Source organism: Nomascus leucogenys, chromosome 6, assembly GCF_006542625.1.
Source record: "Nomascus leucogenys isolate Asia chromosome 6, Asia_NLE_v1, whole genome shotgun sequence".
NCBI classification, from domain to species: domain Eukaryota; kingdom Metazoa; phylum Chordata; class Mammalia; order Primates; family Hylobatidae; genus Nomascus; species Nomascus leucogenys.
In genome coordinates, this window is record NC_044386.1 from 68,941,694 (window position 1) to 68,964,764 (window position 23,071).

Genomic DNA, 23,071 nt, shown 5'->3' on the forward strand with positions numbered 1-23,071 from the left:
AGTGTCTGGCACAGGGTAGGTGCCTGTGAAAAGAGTGCTGAATGCGAGAATGAATAAAATTACTTCATGACACATGGTTCTGTCCACCATGAGTTGGGCAGAAGTTGTTCTATATAAGAAGAGAAACTAGTAATTCAACATGGCTAAGCAGCCAAGCGGGCTGGAAGATAAGGGCTGTTTGGGTAAACGATATGTAAGTTAGAGAAAAGTCACAGAACTGCCACTGCTCGCCTACATATGCATTAAAGAGCTATAAATAGGACATCTGTCCTGTCTGATTCCTTCAACAACCTGTAAGGTGAGGAAGGCAGATGGTTTCCTTAATACACAGATAAAGGATCTGCACCCAAAGAAGTTAAATCACTTTCCTAAGATCTTAAAAATAAGTAGTAGACTTGGCACTTATAACCAAGTGTTCTGACTTCAAATTCAATAGTCTTTCCCTATAATTACATACAATTAAATGTACTGTAGTGAGATATAGCAAGTACAAAACTTATTAAAGTTCAAATATTGGCCTTAACTGAATTCTAATGAGAAAAAAAAATTTAAGATGACCAAATATATATATATAGACGCACTGAGTAATTCAAATACATAAAATTTAAATCTTCTCTGGCTCCTTGAACATAAACGTTACCAATTCCCATATCAGATTCTGGGCCACTGAATACTCAACCCTTTCTCCTCTCCAGTAAATCTTAGATACGAATTATAAGCAGGCTCTCAATTTAAACAACTAAACTAACCATGCCAGTTCAGATAGAGGACACAGCCCTGTAACAGTGACTTCTTTACACAGAATCATCACATACTGTGCCACCTTAGTAAACTCATCTAAAAACAGACTCTTCAAACGTTGCTACAAAAATTCATCCAGTTCTAAGACTTACGATCCATACAAACTTGTTATGCATGTTATACTCAAATAAAAATTCACTTAAAGGCCGGGCGTGGTGGCTCACGTCTGTAATCCCAACACTGTGGCTGAGGCGGGTGGATCACCTGAAGTCAGGAGTTTGAGACCAGCCAAGCCAACACGGTGAAACCCATCTCTATTAAAAACAACAAAAAAAATTTAGCCAGGCGTGGTGGTGCGTGCCTGTAGTCCCAGCTACTTGGGAGGCTGAGGCAGGAGAACTGCTTGAACCCAGGAGGTGGAGGTTGCAGTGCACTCCAGACTGGGCAACAGAGCTAGACTCCATCTCAAAAAAAAATCACTTAAACAAACAAACTACCATATGATTCCAGGTTCCTGAGAAGGGAAGCAGAAGTAATAACAGGAAGGAAGAGACAGAGCTTGTGTGGCAGGGCCTTGTGGCCACACTAGTACCATAAACAAACTGTATTTAGGAGTAGAATGCCCATGGACAGCCCTTCTTCTCTAGAAGCCAGATTCTTTTACTGATGCACAAATGTTAACGTATCAAGCCTATGAATGCAGTGAGAATGAGACAAAGAAAAGGAGGAGAAGGCCGGGCGCGGTGGCTCACGCTTATAATCCCAGCACTTTGGGAAGCCGAGGCAGGCGGATCACGAGGTCAGAAGATCGAGACCACGGTGAAACCCCGTCTCTACTAAAAATACAAAAAAATTAGCCGGGTGTGGTGGTGGGCGCCTGTAGTCCCAGCTACTCGGAGAGGCTGAGGCAGGAGAATGGTGTGAACCCGGGAGGCGGAGCTTGCAGTGAGCTGAGATTGCGCCACTGCACTCCAGCCTGGGCGACAGAGCGAGACTCCGTCTCAAAAAAAAAAAAAAGGGAAGAGAATATACTTAGTGGGTCCAACAGATGGTAAACCGTGGCCCACGGGCCAAATATAAAACCTTGCTTTTGTAAATAAAATTTTAGTAAAACATAGCCATACTCATTCGTTCATGTGCCATCTATGGCTGCTTTCACAGGACAAAGACAGAACTGAGTACTTGAAACAAATACCTTATGGTCCACAAAGCCTAAACCATTTACTGCACTTCACAGAAAAGGTTTGCTGATCTCTGTGTTAGAGATGGTTACTAAAGTGACAACTCTTAAAATCGTCTGAAATAAGGTTTAGAAGATACAACTGGGCATGTCCCATCTGAAAGGTGAGAAGTGAAGCACCTGAGAAGCAGGTATTTTTGATCTGCAATGTTGTAGCCATTTCAAAGAGCTCTAGAGGATCACTCACAGGAGTGATGAGGACAGACAACCTTCCTACTAGAATGTGTCCATGCGAGTCAAGTCAAAAGATCCCTTTCTCACCAATGAGCTACAGCACTCAGCAGAAAGTAAATATGGAAACCAGGTTTAACTGCTATACTGCCCATACTCCATCAACAAAAAGCAAAAGCAAGAATCTGGAAATGAACCCCGAGGGGCTAGATTAGAGTTTGAGATAGCAGAATGAACTTATGCTTGCCTTAATAAATACACAAATAGAGATGCAGTAACAGATGTGTGTACACCTGGGTTGGTACATGTGTGTATGTTTTCTAGCTCTGCCCTCTGAAAGTGCTAAAAGCAGTGATGCTCCAGCAACAGCATGCACACTCAGTACCCAGATCTTGCTTTTAAAATACCATTTTCCAATAAAAAGAACCAGGGCTCTTTAGAGAAATGACTGATTCCAAGGCTGGGGCTGGGGAAACAGAAGATGAGTCTGTAGCCTCTGGTAATGCCAGAATACCAGAAAATACAGAAGTGGGGGTGAAAAAAAGCGGAGGGATGGCATTTCCAAAGGATATAAGAGCCAACATGAAATAACTCCCAATGGCCAAAGCTGGAACAATCTGAGCAACAAAAGAAATAACAAAAATGCCCGATTAGAAAGTAAATTAAAAAGTATCTGTGGCTGGGCGCGGTGGCTCACGCCTGTAATCCCAGCACTTTGGGAGGCCAAGGCGGGTGGATCACGAGGTCAGGAGATTGAGACCATCCTGGCTAACACAGTAAAACCCTGTCTCTACTAAAAATACAAAAAATTAGCCGGGCATGGTGGCAGGTGCCTGTAGTCCCAGCTATTCGGGAAGCTGAGGCAGGAGAATGGCGTGAACCCGGGAGGTGGAGGTTGCAGTGAGCTGAGACTGCGGCCAGCGCACTCCAGCCTGGGCGACAGAGCAAGACTCTGTCTGAAAAAAAAAAAAAAGTATCTGTGAATCCATACTGTTGTAAACAGATGACTGAATAATAAATAAATGGCGGAGAAGAGACAAATCTTCCTTACAGAAGAATTCCAATTAATAAATGTAGGAGGAATAAGGGAAACAAAATCATGATTAGAACATTACTAGATAGATCAAGAAACTATCATGGACTCCATGTCATAGACTGAATGATTGCTGTGTGCAACATGCATTGATGAATGTTAAATTCAGAGAGCCAAACTTTAAGGAGAAACGGGTTATTTGTATAAGCACAATGCTATCTTCACAAAAGTATTGACTAATTACTGTGGTAGTTTTAAGGTATGCCCATAAATTCGTGATTCTCCTCTCTCCAGGAAGTAGAGCTTAATTCCCAATCCCTTGAACGTGGGCTGCACTTAGTGATTTGTTTCTAACAAACAGTACAGAAAAGGAAAAACAGTCACTTTCTAGAGGAGAAACCTGACAGATACCACTTTAACCTGAAGTGATCAAGGTTAACCTCACCAATAACCAATCATGTTGATGTCTTGTGCCTGCTCACATGACACAAGGGCAAAGGATACCACCTCTGTGGGTCTTTCCCAAAATCCATAATCTCTGCTTAATCAAAAGAAAACATCAGACAAATCCAAACCAAGAGGCATACTACAAGACACTACCTGAACAATAATCTTCCAAAGTGTCAAGGTTTTGTTGGGGAATCTGAAGAAAGGGTATCCACAGATTCTTCTATTATTTGCAACTTTTCTCTAAGTCTGAAATTACGTCTACATTTTTAAAAGTCAATTTGATGACGTTTCTAGGGGGTGGTTTGTTAGAACAGAAATCTAGTAATTATAAAATTTTTCCTTTTGTATTAGTATATTTCTATGTTTAAAGAGCTTTAATATATATTATTTGGGGCAAAATAAAAATCTCATTCTCACGCCTGTAATCCTAGTACTTTGGGAGGCTGAGGCAGGCGGATCACTTGAGGTCAGGAGTTCGAAACCAGCCTGGCCAACATGGTAAAACCCTGTCTCTACTAAAAATACAAAAAATTAGCTGGGCCTGGTGGTGCGCACCTGTAATCCCAGCTACTCAACAGGCTGAGCAGGAGAATTGCTCAAACTCGGGAGCTGGAGGTTGCAGTGAGCGGAGATCACGCCACTGCACTCCAGTCTGAGTGACAGAACGAGACTCCATCTCAAAAAAAAAAAAAAAAAAAAAAAGAAAAGAAAAAAAAGAAAATCTAATTCAATAGAAAAAAGCATGTCAAGGTCTTGAAAGACAAGATGAAAAAGCTGTCACAGACTGAGACATTGAGAATAAGGAGACACGACAACTAAATGCTATGTAGTAGCCTGGATGTGAACCTGAAACAGGTAAAGAACATTTGTGGAAAAACTAGGGAAATGTGAATAAAACCTGCAGTTTAGCTAATAGTATTGTTAGTTTCTCAGTTGAGCTAAATTTACCAAGGTTACATAAGCTATTAACATTAGCGGAAGCTAGCTGAAGAGTTCACATTAACTCTATCCTCTTTTGTACAACTCTTACAAATTCAAATTCATTCCAAAATAAAACTACTAAAGAAGAAAATAAACAAGAGACACAACCTTAACAACAGCCAAAAAAAAGAAAAAAGAAAAAAAAGTGAAAGAAGGACTCTCTGGGCCAGGGTCTTTTAAGCGTCACACAGCCTTTTCTTACAGAATGGAAATGAGCCCTTGGAAAAGAGCAAAGAACAGAAGTACAGAGGGATACAGGGGAAGAAGAAAGAAAAGAAGGGCACTTCTGAGGATATGCTACGATTGGGTCTTCCTATTACAATAATTAAGTGTCAAGTTAGTGACATGAGTTTTATTTGATAATGCTAAATATTGTTCACGCAGAACCAGTCTTTAAAATACTTGGATCACGTAGCACAACTGTCTGCTCACATAAGTTATTTGTTCATAATTTAAAAAAAAAAGGAATGCTGAAGAGGAGCTGTCATAAGCTTCTGCCATGCACTGTAATACTGTGGGCCATAAAACTAGCTTATACACAGGGAAGAAAAAGAAGACACAAAGTGGCCTCTTCCCAGATAGGATATATAAAAAGAAGGTACTGAGACTGCTCTTGTTCACATGTTAAATTAAGTGACCTTGAAGAGAAGACTCCTAATAAAAGCTTCAAAGCTCTAGAGGATCTGAAGTTTTCAGGGAGACTATACGCCTGTGCTTTTTATGCAGTAAAAGGGTGGTGTGCTTTTTATGCAGTAAAAGGGTGGTGTGCTAGAGACGGCTGGCTGGCCTGCTTGTGAGAACCCACCAGACTCATCTCTCCCAGCTCTGTGCTATGCCATCAGCCACAGTGGGATGATTTACAGCACCAAGCACTTCCCAGGATGCCACAAGGAAGCCTCATGAAGACAGAAAAAGCAGGAAATTAGTGTCAATGTGGTAAGCAAAAACCTTCTAAATTAGAAGATGATGAGCCAAAGATTTCTACTACCACCTGGGAAGAAATCAAGAAATCCAAGTTTATTTTCTCCAGACCCTTTCATCTGTAAATATAAATAAGAAGGGAAATGCAATTACAGTTAATAAACCTCCAAATGATATGGCTAGGAAAGTTTTTAACTCCCTGAGGACCTCAAAACCATGCTGCATTATCTTTCCTAACACCTTATACATTCAGAAATTCAGCACATTTGATGTACAGAAATAATGTTTCCCATACATTTTAGCTTGGAACACAGTTTAAGGCAAACTCTCACGGCACACGTGGCTAATTAACCTGTGGGATGTGCAGAGGCCAAAAGCATAACTTGGGCTTTTAACAGTAGGGTGACTGCCCCAGTTTGTCTGGGACAGAGGGGTTTCCCTGGGATGTGGTACTTTTAGCACTAAAACCAGGACAGTCTCAAGCAAACTGGGACAAGCTGGTCACCCTAGCTGTAGGTAAATTCAGGAATTAAAGTGGCTCAAAAGTTATTACAGGAAATTGAAACTATGTGGAAGATAAACACAAAATCTTTAATGCTGGTACTAACACACAATATAAAAAAGCAAGTACCATATCCAGTGAGTAGCACGCAGGATGGGGCAGGAGGAAGGGTATAGTGCCCATCTCAGGAAAAATTGTAGAATGAAATCTTGAAGGAAGAAGAGCATTGAGATAGTAGAGAATGTGTGGTAATAACAGTAACAAGGTACTAAATAAGGAATAAGGCATCTGGAAGAGACCAAGGAACCAGCACGATTGAAGCAAAGATCAATATTGGAAAATAGTGAGAAATGAAGTCAGTGAGGTACAGTGTTAGCAAATTACGAGGTTAAAGAATTTGGATTTTATCCTGCTTAAGTAGGATTTTATTTATGGAGGTTCATGAATGGTATTGATAACGACAGTGAGGAGTTTGGAGGAGTAAGAAACTGCTGGCCTAAGGTACTGCAGCAGAAGCCTAAGGAATGGACAGCTCCAAACATTCCTAAGGCTCTACGGGTAAGGTATAAAGCTAATGCTAAGATAGTACAGTTACATTGTTCACTGTTCTGAGGGCGTGTTACAAGTCCTTTGGTCTTTCAAAAACAATGTATTCACAAATTAAAATACTACAAAAATCAGTCTACAATCATCTATGAAGCCTACCCACAAAATGGAAATACATAAAATACTTAAAAGATAAAGTCTTTGCCTTTAAGGAATTCACAATCCAACTGAGGAAATAAGACGTATGGTGAGGCAGAAAACAACAACAGTACGGGCCAGTAAGCATGTAAAAAAATAAACAAGACATCTATACAACAATGGCTATTTTCATTTCCCAGATGGCCCATGGTTGTATGCTTTTCTGATCCAATTACAAAAGACTCTGACAATCACTGCATTCATTATCTAATAGTTAATCTCAAGAATGAAAGTGCTGTGAGCACTGTAGATGGGAACAGGGAAAGAACTGAGCTGACGCACAGCGTCAGCACAGGGGCCCAGGCTCAACGGGCACTCAAGATTCAGAGCACAAGCATTTGTTTCCGGAGATCTTTCTTGACACCACTGCCCTATCCCAAATCTGGCTTAGGTGACCTTTCTTTGAGCTCTCACTACCTTTTCTCTCCTCTACTGAAGCATCTCCCCAGTGAACTGAAACTGTCTAAGAACAGAATCCCATCTCCTCAGCATTTTACTCTTCTGCCAAACTGCATCAAGCACACACTCAATACCTGCAGAACAAATTCATTATCGTTAGTCTTGGCATTTCATCTTTTCTCCCTTAAAAAAGAGCATGCCCTGGGGTGAGAAGAGAGCAAAGGCCATTAAGCCCCACTCACTGCAAAACTTACATCCTCAATACAAAGCTGCTGGCATTTCACCAGACTGTGCTTCGGCACAGCCGGCAACAGGAAGCCCACTACCTCCCCCAAGACATTCCATTTTCTGGCAGCTGAAATTCTCTGAAAGTTCTTCTGCACGCTGGGTCAAAATCTGTCACTGTCGTGAAAACGGCAAAGACAAGGAGAGAGCTCTTTTTACTTCACTAGAGAACTCCCTCTAGGCTGACATCCAATCTACTCCCCAACAGTTCCGAAGCATAAATCTGTACCTTAGTGTCACCAGTGCAGCCAGGTGGGCTGTGCTGCTTAGCAGTTAGTGGCACAGCCTGGGAGCCGGACACAGAACTCTGGCTCTGCCTTGCTAGCTGTGTGACACTGAGCAAGTTACTTAACCTCTGCAAACCATAGTTTTCACATCTGTCAAATGGAGATAAACTGGTATCCTAGCTGACAAGACTGTTATGAGGATTAACCTGCAAGCTATATTAGTTAAGGATCTTCGTTCAAAGTATGTTCAGAAACATGCCTGGTAATAGCCTAGCAAAAAGAAGAATACAAGGCTTTTGTGTCACCTGGTCTGCAAGGACAATGAAACCCAGGGACTTCAACACATTAGTACACTCCCTTGGGGTTCTTCACTCTTTTCAACAGATTCTTCTGGAACTGTGGCCACTTGTAGTATTACCAAAGAGGACCTCTTCCCTTAGTACCAACCTAACAATATCCAGAGGCAGACCTGTGTTCATGCTTGCAGTCCAGGGTGGGTTATTATCCTTGCTGGCCACACTGGAACCCAATGTTGGGTGGAGTTAGTTAGGAAAGGATAATTTGTCAAAAGAGGGAGAATGCATTTTTCAGAGGATGGTGGAAGGGGGCTGGGTGTGGTGGCTCATGGCTGTAATCCCAACACTTTGGGAGGCCGAGGTGAGCCAATTGCCTGAGCCCAGGAGTTCGAAACCAGCCTGGGCAATATAGTTGGACCCCATCTCCACAAAAAATACAAAAATTAGCCAGGTGTAGTGGCGCATGTCTGTAGTCCTAGCTACTTGGGAGGCTCGGGTGTGAGGATCACACCACTACAGTCCAAACTGGGTGACAGAGCGAGACCCTGTCTCAAAACACAAACAAAAAAATGGCAGTACTCCTAGGCAGACAAAATAATTAATGTTTTCTGTGTGAGTGCTCACAAAATTGTATCTATAGTATTCTAATAATCTCATCTAGTAGGTTCTAGTTTAGATTCCAAACCAGGTATAGTGCAAAACTAATTTAAAGGACCAATACAGAGTTTTTAACCTTTTAATTTTGTTAAAAACTTTTTTAAAGCTACAGCTATTATCACCAACATTTAACAAAGAAAGTATCTATTCCAAGTAAGTTAGAAGAACATAATCTCAGAATAAAAGACAATCTTTTATTTTTATTTATTTATTTATTTTTTTGAGACGGAGTCTCGCTCTGTCGCCCAGGCTGGAGTGCAGTGGTGCAATCTCGGCTCACTGCAAGCTCCGCCTCCCGGGTTCACGCCATTCTCCTGCCTCAGCCTCCCGAGTAGCTGGGACTACAGGCGCCCACCACCACACCCGGCTAATTTTTTGTATTTTTAGTAGAGACGGGGTTTCACTGTGTTAGCCAGGATGGTCTCGGAATCCTGACCTCGTGATCCGCCCGCCTCGGCCTCCCAAAGTGCTGGGATTACAGGCGTGAGCCACCGCGCCCGGCCAAGACAATCTTTTAAATCAAATAAATTTATCTTCGTTAAAGAAAGCTGCACTTTTCTTAATTTTCTCATTTTGACCAAGGGCTGGTAAAAACTTCATCCAAATCTGATACCAGGCCCTGGCTGGAATCTGGGAACCAGAGATCCAGGTCACAGTCTTCTACCTTGTCAACAGGCAGCTTAGAGCTCACCCCAGGCCTTTCTGTGACACAGGCACACGAAACCTCCAGCATTCTCCCTATCCAGGACAGACCTGGCACCTAGGAGATACTCACATCCTCACTGAACCGACCCACCAGTCCAGCAGCTAAACAGGACACAGTCTGGCATTACATGCTCTTAACAAATATACACTGGAACACAAACATATATACACACAGACACACTTTAAAAGTCGAACTCAATTTTCAAGTATTGGAGTGATTTTACACACATACAATATAATCACTGAAAGAATGAAATTCACATAATGAGGAAGATAAAGCCTACACAAAAGCTGACTACTTTGACAGAGTACTCTATTTCAATTCCAGGCTCAGACATAAATCTCTTGAAATGTCTGGCATAAAATAACACAGTCTTCCCTTTACTCCTAAATCTGAAAGTTAGTCTGTGTGTGTGCATGGCTAAGGTAACAGTTTAAGCCAGGTGGTCTGAGAGGTCCTTTCGTTCAGTCCCTCAGTAAACATCTCAGTGTCTACCACATTCCTGGCACTTTGTGAGACATCAGGACCACAAAGTTGAATTAGGCACAATACCCATCTCAAAGAGTTTCATGAATCAGGAAAGCTAAAAATTACTAACATAAACCACAATCTAAATTAAATTACTAGTCATTTTCTTCTGTTTTCTTTACTTAATAAAAGATGAGGATCATTTTGAATTTAGCCTTAAGTTCCAACAGTGCACATGGTGACAGCACACAAATAAACAACTGATTTTGTGTTCTAATTTTCATCTGCTTATTGAATTAAAAGTTCAAACTTTGGGCAACTGAAGTAGGATACCTTTGGACCCAAGGCATTATGCCAAAGCAAAGCATGCAATACCATATCTCTAACAATTACTTTTTTTTAATTTAATTTTTTTTTAAGTTCTGGGATACATGTGCAGAATGTGCAGGTTTGTTACATAGGTATACACGTGCCATGCTGGTTTGCTGCACCCATCAACCTGGTCATCTAGGGATAATGCCGGGAATTTTAAGCCCTGCACGCATTAGGTATTTGTCCTAATGCTCTCCCTTCCCTCATCCCCCACCCCCCACCCCCACCCCCCGGCAGGCCCCGGTGTGTGATGTTCCCCTCCCTGTGTACATGTTGAACAATAACTTCTGCGTCCCTGTATATAGCCACAGGTGATGTGGCCAGGTTTTCTATTGATTCTGATAGTAACAAAGGCAAGAACTACATTATTCACTCCCTCTTAGTAAAAACCCTAGCCTAGTCTAGGTCTTTAGATCACCAATACTTCAGTAACTTTCCACTTGTCTTCCAGATTTCATGGGTACAGCAGTAGGCTGCAGGCCAACAAAGAGCAAATGGTAGCAGTGAGAGATGTGACAGGCGAGGTGAGGCAAGAAACAGAGACCCCAACAGGGCAGCCAGACAGGACACAGACAGGATGGGTGCAGGAAGGCCAGAATGAGAGGGTAAGAACAGAAGGGGAGAGGAAGGGGGCAAAAGACATCCTAATTCAGGACTGGCTAAATGGTGGGTAAGGACAAGTCAGGTACAAACAGAATGCTGGGTGATAGAGCCGTCATGTATGCATGTTCAGATTTCAGCTATGATTTGGCCGCCAATGCAATAAAAATTAACACAGGTCAGAGAATTCCTTAATGGGCAACTAAAAGGTTCAGACTTAGTGTTACAGCTCTTTTAGAATTTCTCTAAAAATAATTTGGATTTAGCTGCCATTTCTGGGACATGAAAAGCACAGTCAGAAACTGGGTTTACAGTTTCCCCAGAAAACTCTGACTTTTAGCAATTTTATAGAATTGATAACCCTCAGTGAGAAAGTTCTTCAAGTTTATGCATACTTAGTAACACCTTTTCTTAGCATGTATCTTAAATTTAAAAGCTAATTTTAAAAAAGTGGCCAGGCGCAGTGGCTCACGCCTGTAATCCCAGCACTTTGGGAGGCCTAAGCGGGCGGATCACCTGAGGGCAGGAGTTCAAGACCAGACTGGCCAAAAGGGAGAAACCCCACCTCTACTAAAAATACGAAAAATTAGCCAGGTGTGGTGGTGGGCTCCTGTAATCACAGCTACTTGGGAGACAGAGGCAGGAGAATTACTTGAACCTGGGAGGCAGAGGTTGCAGTGAGCAGAGATCGCGACACTGCACTCCAGCCCGGGTAAGAGTGAGACTCTGTCTCAAAAAAAAAAAATTTTTTTTAAATTAAAAAAAAATTAAAAAGCAAGCACTGACATTTACAGCTAAGACCATGTTGTTTCTGAGTGTGAAATCATAGTATGCAGAGTGAAGGAATCAAAGCCTAAGAACCAGGCCTGTTCAGAGTAAACGAAGTCAAAGTTCAATAGCTCACAGGCACTCATTCAAGATGAGTACTGTTTCTCATCCCTGCATTTTAAATGCTCAGAGTGACTAAGACTAAAACAGAGCACACAGGGAGCAAGGGTTACTTAGTAATTCTACTGTTCACTCTGAGGAAAAGTACAAATGATTAATTAGTACACACTGTTGAGTGAAAAGCACTAACAAAATCAAGGGAAAATATTTATGACTCCCATAGTAAAGTTTAAAAAACACTTTTTAAGAGTTAGCATCTATCACATGGAACCAAAGTTTGGTGTTTTTAATATTTTATCCCTATATAATATTTAAAATTTTAAAGTTTCCACATTTGTTCAATTTTAACCTACAAAATTCTAATTATTTTCCTAAATTTGGCTTCAAGTAATGAGTCAGATTTTCAATGTTGATAGTAGCCACACAAACTAGTATTTGATTTCAGTTTTTTTTTTTTTTTTTTTTTTTTGAGATGGAGTCTCTGCCGCCCAGGCTGGAGTGCAGTGGCACGATCTCGGCTCACTGCAAGCTCCGCCTCCCGGGTTCACACCATTCTCCTGCCTCAGCCTCCCGAGTAGCGGGGACTACAGGCGCCTACCACCACGCCTGGCTAATTTTTTTGTATTTTTAGTAGAGACGGGGTTTCACCATGTTAGCCAGGATGGTCTCGATCTCTTGACCATGTGATCCACCCGCCTCGGCCTCCCAAAGTGCTGGGATTACAGGCATGAGCCACCGTGCCCGGCCGATTTCAGGTTTAAAACAGGCTTTCCTAAGTATCTGGCTACTTCCCCTAATAATCACATTAAACAACTGACTTTTCCTAATTATTATACAATTCAAAATACCATACCAATATTTTGTATGCTCTAAAACAAACTCCTTTCTACCACCAATCCCTACTTCTATCCCTAAGGTCACCTATAGTAAATTTTGTTCTAAAGCAGTGATTCTCAATTGTGAGATTTTTGTCCCCCAGAGGCGGGGGACAAAAAAAAAAAATTGGCAATGACTGGTGGCATTTTGGTGTGGCAACTAGGTTGCAACCAGGTAGTGGGGGATAAGGGTACTACTACTGGCATCTAGTGGGTGAAGGCCATCTTTGCTGCTATACACAGGACAGCCTGCCCCTCCAACTATGAATTATCTGGCCCCAATGTCAATTAAGTGTCTCTGCTGGGAAAAGCCTGGTTCTAAACTGAAACAAGCAAATTTGCAAATACAGCTGACAACTTCAAAAAACAATTGCCAGGCAAGTAATTCAAAGTTCACTAAGCTCTGTTACTGGTACAGAGACACATACATAATAAAGGCGTCTTTTTATACTATCAAAATGCATTAAAATGATTTGACTATTAATCATTAATGCAATAAGTGGCAGACAAACACGTCAGCAAAGAGTACTTTTACTACGCAAGCAATTAAACATATACATCTTTTCAAAAAGAAATTCAGGAGACAAAAAAGGAAATGAGGTAATGACATTCTTGACAGTTCCTTTTTCTCCTCTCAGTCACTAGATTTTTAACTGGAGAAAGTTTAATGAGAGAAGGGAAGTTAACCACATGATACTAGTCGGCAGAATAATCTTAAACCAAAATACGTTGCTAAAGTTATCTGTTAGAATCCTAACTAATGTTTACCTGGCAAAAGGACTGGCTCCAGTTTTTTAATCTTCGGTTCCGAATTGATCTTATCGTCAGTCTGAAATATATTAGCAAAATAAATCAAAATCTCAATCCCCCCACCCTCCGTAAAATGCTACGGCAAATATTGTTTTCTAAGTGATGACACATGCGAAAGACACATAGCCCCCATTTAAATTCTTTCACATATTAACTGAGCTCTTTTTAAGATCTGCTCATTACCGACTTGGAAGCCTGATAATAAAAAATATTTAAACTGCCAGTGTCGCTTCCAGGTGTTCACATTTATGACAGACGGGTAACCGCCTCGACCAGTGACCCCCAAGCGCTGCAATCATGCTGGCCGTCATAGGAGGGACGGTCGATGGGTTGGAAACTAAAGAAAACCCCAGCTCCCAAGGCTCCCCTGGGTCTCCACACTCGGCGAAACTACGGACAACAGGACTTCGGGCAGAGAATGGCTGCAGAAGAGTTTTACAAGTTTTCGCCGAGCCAGCAGGGGCTCCCAAGAAGGCGCATTTCGCCGCGCCGGGAATCAGGCAGCCGCGCTACTGAGGGCAGGGAGACGCGCGCAGCATCCCGGGGTCCTCCAGTTCCCGGGGGTCGGCCTGGAGGCTCCACGGAAGCGCAGAGGAGAGTCGGGCGCTCGCGGGGAGGGGTTGTTTACCTGGGGCGGCGGCAGGAGGTAGGACCTGAAGGTGGGTCTGGGCGGCTTGAGGGAGAACATGGTGCCGCCGCCTTTTCGCCCCGTTCCCGTCGTGGGCCAGCTGCAGCGCCGACGCCTCCGGGCGTAAAGCTCTCAGTGCGGCCGCCCAGGCCACTTCTGCGGCCAGCCGAGCCGGGCGGACTGACGGGCGGGGACACGGCGCAGCGCCCGCCCGAGTGGGGAGGGGCCGGGCACAGCCAGGCCGACGCGGGCGCCGGGGCCCATCCCCGGAAGGGGCCCGGTGCCCCGCCCCAAGAGACGGCGCGCGCAGGACCGCGGCCCGCCGCTCCCGGGCCGTGTCCCGTGCTAGTGCCGGAACGCAGCGGTGGCGCCGGGTGCCCGCTGGCGGCTCCTCAACCGGGGTGCCGCGGAGAGTGGAGCCCGGCAGCCATCTCAAGAACGTGGCCTCCAGAGGGTTCTTCTACGGCGGCCCGCAGGGGTCAGGCGGCCCGCGGGGGCCTACGGCGGCCTGCGGGGGCCACGGCGGCAGCGGTGGCGGCCTGGGACGGCGGCTCAGGGCATCTTCTGGCCGGGCTGCAGTCCTGGGACAGTTCCCTTGACTTACACGTGGGCCGACTTCGCCCTCCGGCCCGGGCGAGCATTGTTTTGAAGTTCTCGAGGAGGAGCCCAGGGCAGGGAAAGGGGACTCGGGTCCAGGGATCAGGCAGTCACCCAGTCTGCGCCCAGGATGCGAGGAACCGGCACTGGGAAAGTGGGCCGGTGCCGCCAAGCACAGGTCACTTCTCAGCTCTTGCCGTAATTCTGACTGGAGCAGATTTTGGTGGGAGGGGGCTAGTGGTGTTACATTTTGGTGAATCTATTACTTGAGACTAGGTCCTTCTTATACCTTGAAGAATCAAACCCCAATCCAGCATTTTATGATTAATGCCACAGGGAAGCTTCCATGTAGCCATACCAGTCACAATCATACTGATGAGGATTACTCACAGTAACATTTAACAATTTAAATAAAGATTCAGAAAGTTATTCTTTTTCTGAAAATAGTTTATCCTGGATTTAGAACTCTACTGCTCTTTCAGGTTAACCTGTTTGAATTCCACTCTGCCCAAGAACTGTAACCATAATTGTATTTTTTAAAGAGTCAGGGTCTCACACCATCACCTGGGCTGAAGTGCAGTGGCATGATCAGGGCTCACTGCTGCCTCCACCTCCTGGGCTCAAGTGATCCACTTGCCTCAGCCTCTCAAGTAGTTGGGACTACGGGCGTGAGGCACTGTGCCTGGCCATAATTGTACTTTAAAATGTTAGTTCCATTGGATTAGAAATGTTAAAATCACTGTCGTGCACACTTTTTTAAAAAAAATTTATGAATATGCTGTTATTCCTCTCCATATTCAATGGATATTTTCTACTTAAATACTCTTTAAGCAATAATTGGCTTTTTCTTTACACTTAAATAACTCTGTGATTTGGGTTTTTCTGTACAAGTTTTCTTAGGATCTGCAACTCTAATATGTGATCATACAACTGAAAAGTGGAAAAACTCTATTTCCAGATTTATTATTGTCTTAACACTAAATTTTATGACATTTCCCAGATATCTGGTTGTATTAGTCTGCTCAGGCTGCCATAACAAAATACCACAGGTTGATGGCTTAAAGAGCAGACATTAATTTCTCACAATTCTGGAGTATAGGAAGTCCAAGATCAAGGTGTTGGCAAGGTAGGGATCTGCCTGACTTGTGGTAGGCAGACAGGCGAGGGCTCTCTGCCGGATTTGCAGATGGCTGCCATCTCACCGTGTCCTCACACAGTGCGGGGAGGGTATATAACAAGCTCTGTGGAATCTCTTGATGTCTCTTCTTGTAAGGACGCTAATCCTATCAGATTAGAGCCCCACTCTTATTACCTTATTTAACCTTACTTAATTACCTCCTAAAATCTCCAAATATAGCCATACTAGGGGTTAGGGTTTCAACATTAGCATTTTGGAGGAACATAATTCAGTCTGTAGAACTAGTTTTATTACCTCTTCTCAGACCCTGATGCCCTTGACTATGCCGTATGTTTGGTGTTATTGCCTATCCCCTGCTTTTGGCTCTTTTTTCTGTTTTTGTTTGTTGTTTGTTTTGTTTTGAGGCGGAGTCTCGCTCTGTCACCCAGGCTGGAGTGCAGTGGCGCAATCATGGCTCACTGCAACCTCCGCCTCCCGGGTTCAAGTGAGTCTCCTGCCTCAGCCTCCCAAGTAGCTGCGATTACAGGTGTCCACCACCACTCCTGGCTAATTTTTGCATTTTTTTAGTAGAGGCGGGGTTTCACCGTGTTGGCCAGGCTGGTCTCAAACTCCTTACCTCAGGTGAACTGCTGAACTCGGCCTCCCATCACCCATTTTTCTGACTACACCTCTGTTTCCATTATTGGATTTTCTATCATTGGAAATGGTAGCATTCTCTAAAGATCACTTCCTTTTCCCTATCAAGAAAAAATAAAGCTAACATTTCTTCAATACTGATCAGGTGCTAGGAACTTTATATATTCATTCAGCACTCATTCAGTGAACTCATGAATTTGTATTGAGTACTAACATTGTGCCAAGCACTATTCCGGACACTAAGACAAATTTTCTACTTTCGTGGCATTTTCATTCTTGGTAGAAAGGTAAAAAATTAATATATAGCATGTCATGAGTGCTGTGAAGAAAAATAAAACATAGCGAGAGAAAGGTGGTTCCATCTTTCATTGGGGAGTTGGATATGGTCAAGGAAGGACTTTCTGATTATAGGACATTTGAGCAGAGACAAAAGGAGTGAGGGAACAGGCCAAGTGGATGAGAGGAGGAAGAGCATTTGAGACAGAGAAGATTAGCCGTGCAAATGCCTTGAGGTGAGCGCCTTCGAGGCATGTTTGAGGCCAGTGTGGCTAAAGCAGCCTAATGCAGTCAGGGAGGAGGGCAGAGGGAAACACAGGCCAGATCACAGAAGCCCCCAAAATTGAGAAGATTTTACAAGGTTTTGAGGTAAGAGTGCTATGATCTGACTTACGTTTTAAAACAATCATTTTGACTGCTGTAGTGTGCAGCAGGGTGGCCTTTGGAAGACCAGTTGGGGCCTGTTATAACAGTCCAGATGAGAGAAGGTGATGGTGGTAGCAGTGGAAGTAGTTAGAAGTGGTTATACATAATGTCTGCAAAACGAGGCCATTGCTTGAGTATATGGTCTTTTAAGATGACTACTAAGTAATTTAAGACATCTGTTTCTTGAGGGAGAATTGTGGAAAGATGACAACAGCAGCATACTTTTTCAATCTCTGCATAAAAACAGACAAAGCAACTATATGGCAAAACCAAAACCCAAGGACAACATCTATAACAAATCCAAGTGAAATGGTATCCCTTGATCTTAAAAATATAAACGTGTGGGAACAAACCAATAGCAGTAATATGGCAGTAATAAGTAATAAGACCCTTGTGGTATCAGCATAGAGAATCAATGAAGCATCTGGAGAACCCCAAAATAGCTGAAAAGTATTCCCTGGAAGGTCCAGCCAGTCAAGTTGAGAACAGCAGCAGAAACAGGAAAGGGTATTTGCCTTCTCTAAAAACATGAGAATTCAGGAGGCTCCTGGTAAAGTCTGGAGGGGCTGGAGTAATGTAGCTGCAGGAACTCTTGAAACTAATCTCCTAGGCTTCCTTCCAGGAAAGAGACCTACACTGATGGCAAACTGTTGGGCATGGAAACAAAATTGAGCTAAATAGAGACAATAGAAAGAAAGGAAAAAGAAGTTCTAGATAAAAATGGAAAACCAGGAAATCTCCAAAAGTAAGCCAACTTTTAAAATAAAAAAAAAGGAATGAAACCCACAACACTACGCAGTAAAAACAGAAGTTGTCTATGAAGTTAGGAAAACTAGGCCAGGCGTGGTGGCTCACGCCTGTAATCCCAGCACTTTGGGAGGCCAAGGCGGGCTGATCACTAAGTCAGGAGATCAAGACCATCCTGGCTAACACGGTGAAACCCCGTCTCTACTAAAAATACAAAAAATTAGCCGGGCATGGTGGCGGGCGCCTGTAGTCCCAGCTACTCGGGAGGCTGAGGCAGGAGAATGGCTTGAACCTGGGAGGCGGAGCTTACAGTGAGCAGAGATAGTGCCACTGCACTCCAGCCTGGGTGACAGAGCAAGACTCCCCCGCCAAAAAAAAAGAAAGAAAGAAAAAGAAAAGAAAAACTATCCTTAAAACTGCCTCCTTCAAAAAGTTCAAGAAAACCAATTTCACATAAAAATAATCACATGAAAGTATGGAAGTCAAATCACATAGAAAATTATTGTAATGAAAGAGAATAAGAACAAAATAGCACTCATATCCACAATAAAAGCACACCAGAAAGGATGCCCACAAGACAGATAAAAACTAACATCCGCTATTTCAAAATGAGCCAAAAGATACTAAGAAAATGATATGAAACATGAAAAGAACTATATAAATCGGAACTAGAAACATTCAAACTGAAATGAATAAATTCAAAATAGAATCAGAAATCAGAATCTGAAATTAAGAATAAAAGAAGCCCAAGGATTGGTAAACACAATTGATTATTCTTTAAGGAAGATGAAAAGGAGAAAAAGTCTAAAAAATAAAAAATCAATGAAGGAAGTTAAACAGATTAGAAAGAAAGTCTATATATTGAAAATAGGCAAAGGAGAACTAACAAATAGATAATAGGAGTTCCTGGGGGAAACAAAAAGAGGGAGGAGATAAGGAAACAGAACAAATACTACAAACTGTAGTTTAAGAAAACTTACTTGAAATTAAAAGAAAATATTTGAAACTACGTATTGAAAGAACACATTGCACCTGAGAACATTGATCTGGGCTTACCAGCACTAAGACCCATTCTTCTAAACCTAATGGGCCTTCAAGAAACAACACTGAAAATTTCTTTGGATATCTAGACAAAAAAAGCAAGTGACTTTTAGATGAAAGAAAATTAGATATTACCAGACGTTTTGGCAGCAATGCCTTATGCCAGAAGAAAATGGAGTAACATATCTAAGGTACTCATGGAAAGAAAATGTGAGAGAATAATAATTAAGGCCGGGCGCTCAAGCCTGTAATCCCAGCACTTTGGGAGGCCGAGGTGGGTGGATCATCTGAGGTCAGGAGTTCGAGACCAGCCTGGCCAACATGGAGAAACCCCGTCTCTACTAAAAATACAAAAAATTAGCCAGGCATGGTGGCACATGCCTGTAATCCCAGCTACTTTGGAGGCTGAGACAAGAGAATCACTTGAACCTGGGAGGCAGAGGTTGGAGTGAGTTGAGATTGTGCTATTGCACTCCAGCCTGGGCAACAGAGTGAGACTGTGGCTCAAAAAAAAAAAAAAAAAAAAAAAAACCCAAAAACCAAAAAATTACAATGGATTAAAATACATCACACATATTTAAATCCATGAAGTCATAATGGTGTTTAAATAAACTAAACTATCAGTCACCTGGAAAAACTCTGATTTCCAGATTTGTTATTGACTGAAATGTCACATTTTCCAGATGTCTAGTTGTATTAGTGTGCTCATGCTGCTATAACAAAGTACACAGACTCTGGCTTAAAGAACAGAATTTTTTTTCTCACAGTTCCAGAGGCTGGGAAGTGTAAGACCAAGATACCAGCAAGGTAAAGGTTCTGGTGAGGGCTCTCTGCCTGGCCTGTAGACCACCTTCATCCTTTGGAGGATGGTAGAGAACCAATTCATTGTTTTTAAAACTGGCAAATAAATGGGAAAAATTAATCAGTCATTATTTCTGCTGTGTAGTATGAACTATACCACTGTGTAATCAAGTAGTAGATGAAAAGAATAATCTTTTTATAAATAATGGAATTTGAGTATTACAATTTTCAACCCTCTATAAATTAAGGGATCTAGGCATTGAGTATCAACAGCTGCTGACATCACAAAAAGACTGACAAGTAGACACATGTGCCTCCTTGTGAAAGAAGCTACACCATCTAAGGAGACTTGCCAAAGGGATCAGACCTAAGCCTGAATAAGCCTCTGACTCCTCCTGTCAACCTGCAGAAACAGCAGAATATGTCAAACTTCCTATGAGTGTTCAATAAGTAAAGTTTAGACTGTGGGAAACTTTGCAAGACAAGTGACCCATGTTCTTCAACAAAGAAATTGTTAAGGAAGAGAAAGAGAGAGAAAGGTAATACCAGATTAAAAGAGATTTAAAAGACCTTCAAATAAAAAAGAGTAAGGCTAAACTATAGTGCTAAGGAACATTCAAGTGATACAACTATAATGAAATACAAGTATAGTGATTTTAAAACATATCTGCAAATTTTTTAAACATTCCCCTCTATATGACCCCTACCCTTGAATCCAAGCTGGCCTTAGTGACTCTGCAAGACCTCTGAGGATTGGCCATAAAAAGCGGTGTTTCCTCCTTGCTCAATGGGACACTCACTTTGGAGCCCTGAACCATCATGTGGGAAATCCAGTTTCTCTGAGGCTGCCATGTGGTGAGGAAGCCCAGGCTGCTTGGAGAGGCATGTGTATGTGCCCTATACTGAGATTGAGATCCCAGTTGAGAGCCATTATCCATTTTCAGACATGTGAATAAAGACATGTCTAGATAATCCCAGCCTCCAGCTGTTGAATTACCTCTAGACAGTGAGTCTTCCCAGCTGAGGCCCCAAATATCATGGAATAGACAGTAGTGTGCTATAGCCAGCCTGTACTGGCTTGCAAGAACCAATCGTTAGTATGTCTTCCTAGCTCCACATTCAGTGATGCCGTAGCTTGAAGTTGGCCATGGCAGGAGTACTTAAACCGTGGAAATCGGCAAACACTGCAAATCAAGGGCATTCCTGCTGTGCCTGTCTGAATTCCTGACCCATGGAATCCGTGAGCATAATCAAATGGGTATTTTAAGCCACCCAGTTTTGGAGTCACTTGTATTAATAATACAGTGATAGTAACTGGAACAGCAAGGAAAGGATTACTATAAAAATATAGTTAGTTTTCAGGGAACAGAGGTGGTTGAGATAGGGACTTCTGAGACTTTTGGGGTAGCTGGCAAACTCTATTAATCTGAGTGGTGGTTACATGGATATTCAGCTTACAATAATTAATTAAGTCAGTTATTTATTTTGTGTGATTTTCTGCATTTTTATCTTAAGATAAAACCTTCCTTAAAAGTCTTTTTTGTGTGTAGGAGGTAGTAAGATGATTTCATTTCACTTTATTTCTAATATATATTTAGCAAAAATGCATTTTTGGTATAGAATAACTATATGACAACATTGACAGTTTGATTTTTAGATTTCAAAACCTAAACTATGGAAGACTATACGAACCTCATGATGATGAAGCATATATATGTGTTCAGAATGTAAGCAAACAGCCTCAAAGGAGAGAGCCACATATCATGAGGTCCTTTGATAGTTCAAGTCTTAATTGGCATTGATCAAAGTCGAAAACAAGCTTAATTTATACCAAATATTATATTAGAACTCACTTATGAGTGTGCCAGAGTTTGGGGGATAAAATAATAAAAGCCTTCCTATGTTACTATGTTTTACATAGCACAGAAATATAATTCTTATTCATTTACTAAGATAGTTCTATCTTAAGTGATTTGACCATATGCAGTATTCTTATTTTAATGTATTAAATACTGCTAGATTTGATTAGATTGGATATTCTCAATATTTTGTTGTCCATATTTAGACAAAATTGTAATGACATTGGGAATAATAATGTAATCATTAATAATGTAATACCAAGTGGTCTGGCATGGTGTCCTACATAGAAGACTGTCAATATTTGAGTTGTGCTGGGTTGGTAAAGTACTAATCAACTATATGGTATGATTTAAGGTGTACAAGAAAGGTCTCAAGAATAGTCGGCCCAGTCACAGGTTCTGAAATCACACTGTTAGAATTCATCCATTTGGATCTATAAGACAAACATCCTTAGAAAATCCTACATCAGCTGACACCTTGGCATAAGACAGGAATCACAGATCTTAGTGAGACTTAAGGAAATGGAATTTGAGTCCTACACCTGAGGCACGGTGGGATGGACCTTGGTAAAGGGAGACTGTGTAATGAACAGAGATATGGGGAGAATTCCAAAGATAGGTTTTATCTTCTGCAGACCAGCTCTGCTGAGGTGTTATAGATTCCCCAGCTTATTCTGAGAAATCTCTTTTCTAGGATATGGCAAAAGGCCAAAAGTTTTTTGACACTCAAAGGAAAGACTTAGGAGTGAGATAAAATGTAATAGGTTAATTACTAAGTCAAACACATGTGGCAGGATCGATTAAAGAGTCTTAATGTAGCAATATGCAAATAAGTAATAGTTTATGTTAAATAAATGTTATCACTTTTGAAATATTAAAGCCCTCCCCCACAACCCAGGCAATGGTATATCAGTCTTTTTTGATAAATTCATCCCAGTTCAAGAGTTCTAATCTGACTATTATTATTATTATTATTATTTTTTTTTTTTTTGAGAGAGTCTCGCTCTGTCGCCCAGGCTGGAGTGCAGTGGCGCAATCTCCGCTCACTGCAAGCTCTGCCTCCCGGGTTCACGCCATTCTCCTGCCTCAGCCTCCTGAGTAGCTGGGACTACAGGCGCCCGCCACCACGCCCGGCTAATTTTTTGTATTTTTAGTAGAGACGGGGTTTCATCGTGGTCTCGATCTCCTGACCTCGTGATCCGCCCGCCTCAGCCTCCCAAAGTGCTGGGATTACAAGCGTGAGCCACCGTGCCCGGCCGAATCTGACTATTATAATCTCAGTCGTATTTTGAGGAAAAAGATGCAAAATCACATTTTGGTATTGTCACCTCTGATCACTACCTTTGGCATAACTGCAATGAGCCTCTGTTGTAGAACAGGCTACAATCTTCCTCTATCTGTTTCTGGGTCTCCCTCTGTGTGTTTCTGTCTTTCTGTCTCTTTCTCTACTCCTTTGCCAGTTTCTGGCAGTGCTACAGTCTACACCTCAGATGAAAATAGGGATGGTGGTCTCATTTTTTGTGATCATCACCCGTTTCTGTCTGACACATCTCCCA

At 42.3% G+C, this 23,071-nt stretch overlaps 1 protein-coding gene across 3 annotated transcripts in view; it reads right to left on the reverse strand.

Moving 5' to 3' along the window:
- Positions 1-14,439, reverse strand: part of MTMR10 (myotubularin related protein 10) — a 54,719-nt gene extending 40,280 nt beyond the window's left edge. For all 3 annotated transcript variants that reach the window (XM_030814373.1, XM_030814372.1, XM_003280309.4), the window contains exons 1-2: positions 13,995-14,439; positions 13,325-13,385 (exon numbers count right to left, since the gene is read on the reverse strand). In XM_030814373.1, coding sequence (XP_030670233.1) covers positions 13,325-13,385; positions 13,995-14,054 — 121 coding nt within the window. In that variant the 5' untranslated portion in view covers positions 14,055-14,439. The remainder of the gene's footprint in view (positions 1-13,324; positions 13,386-13,994) is intronic.
- Between the last annotated feature and the right edge of the window lie 8,632 nt (positions 14,440-23,071).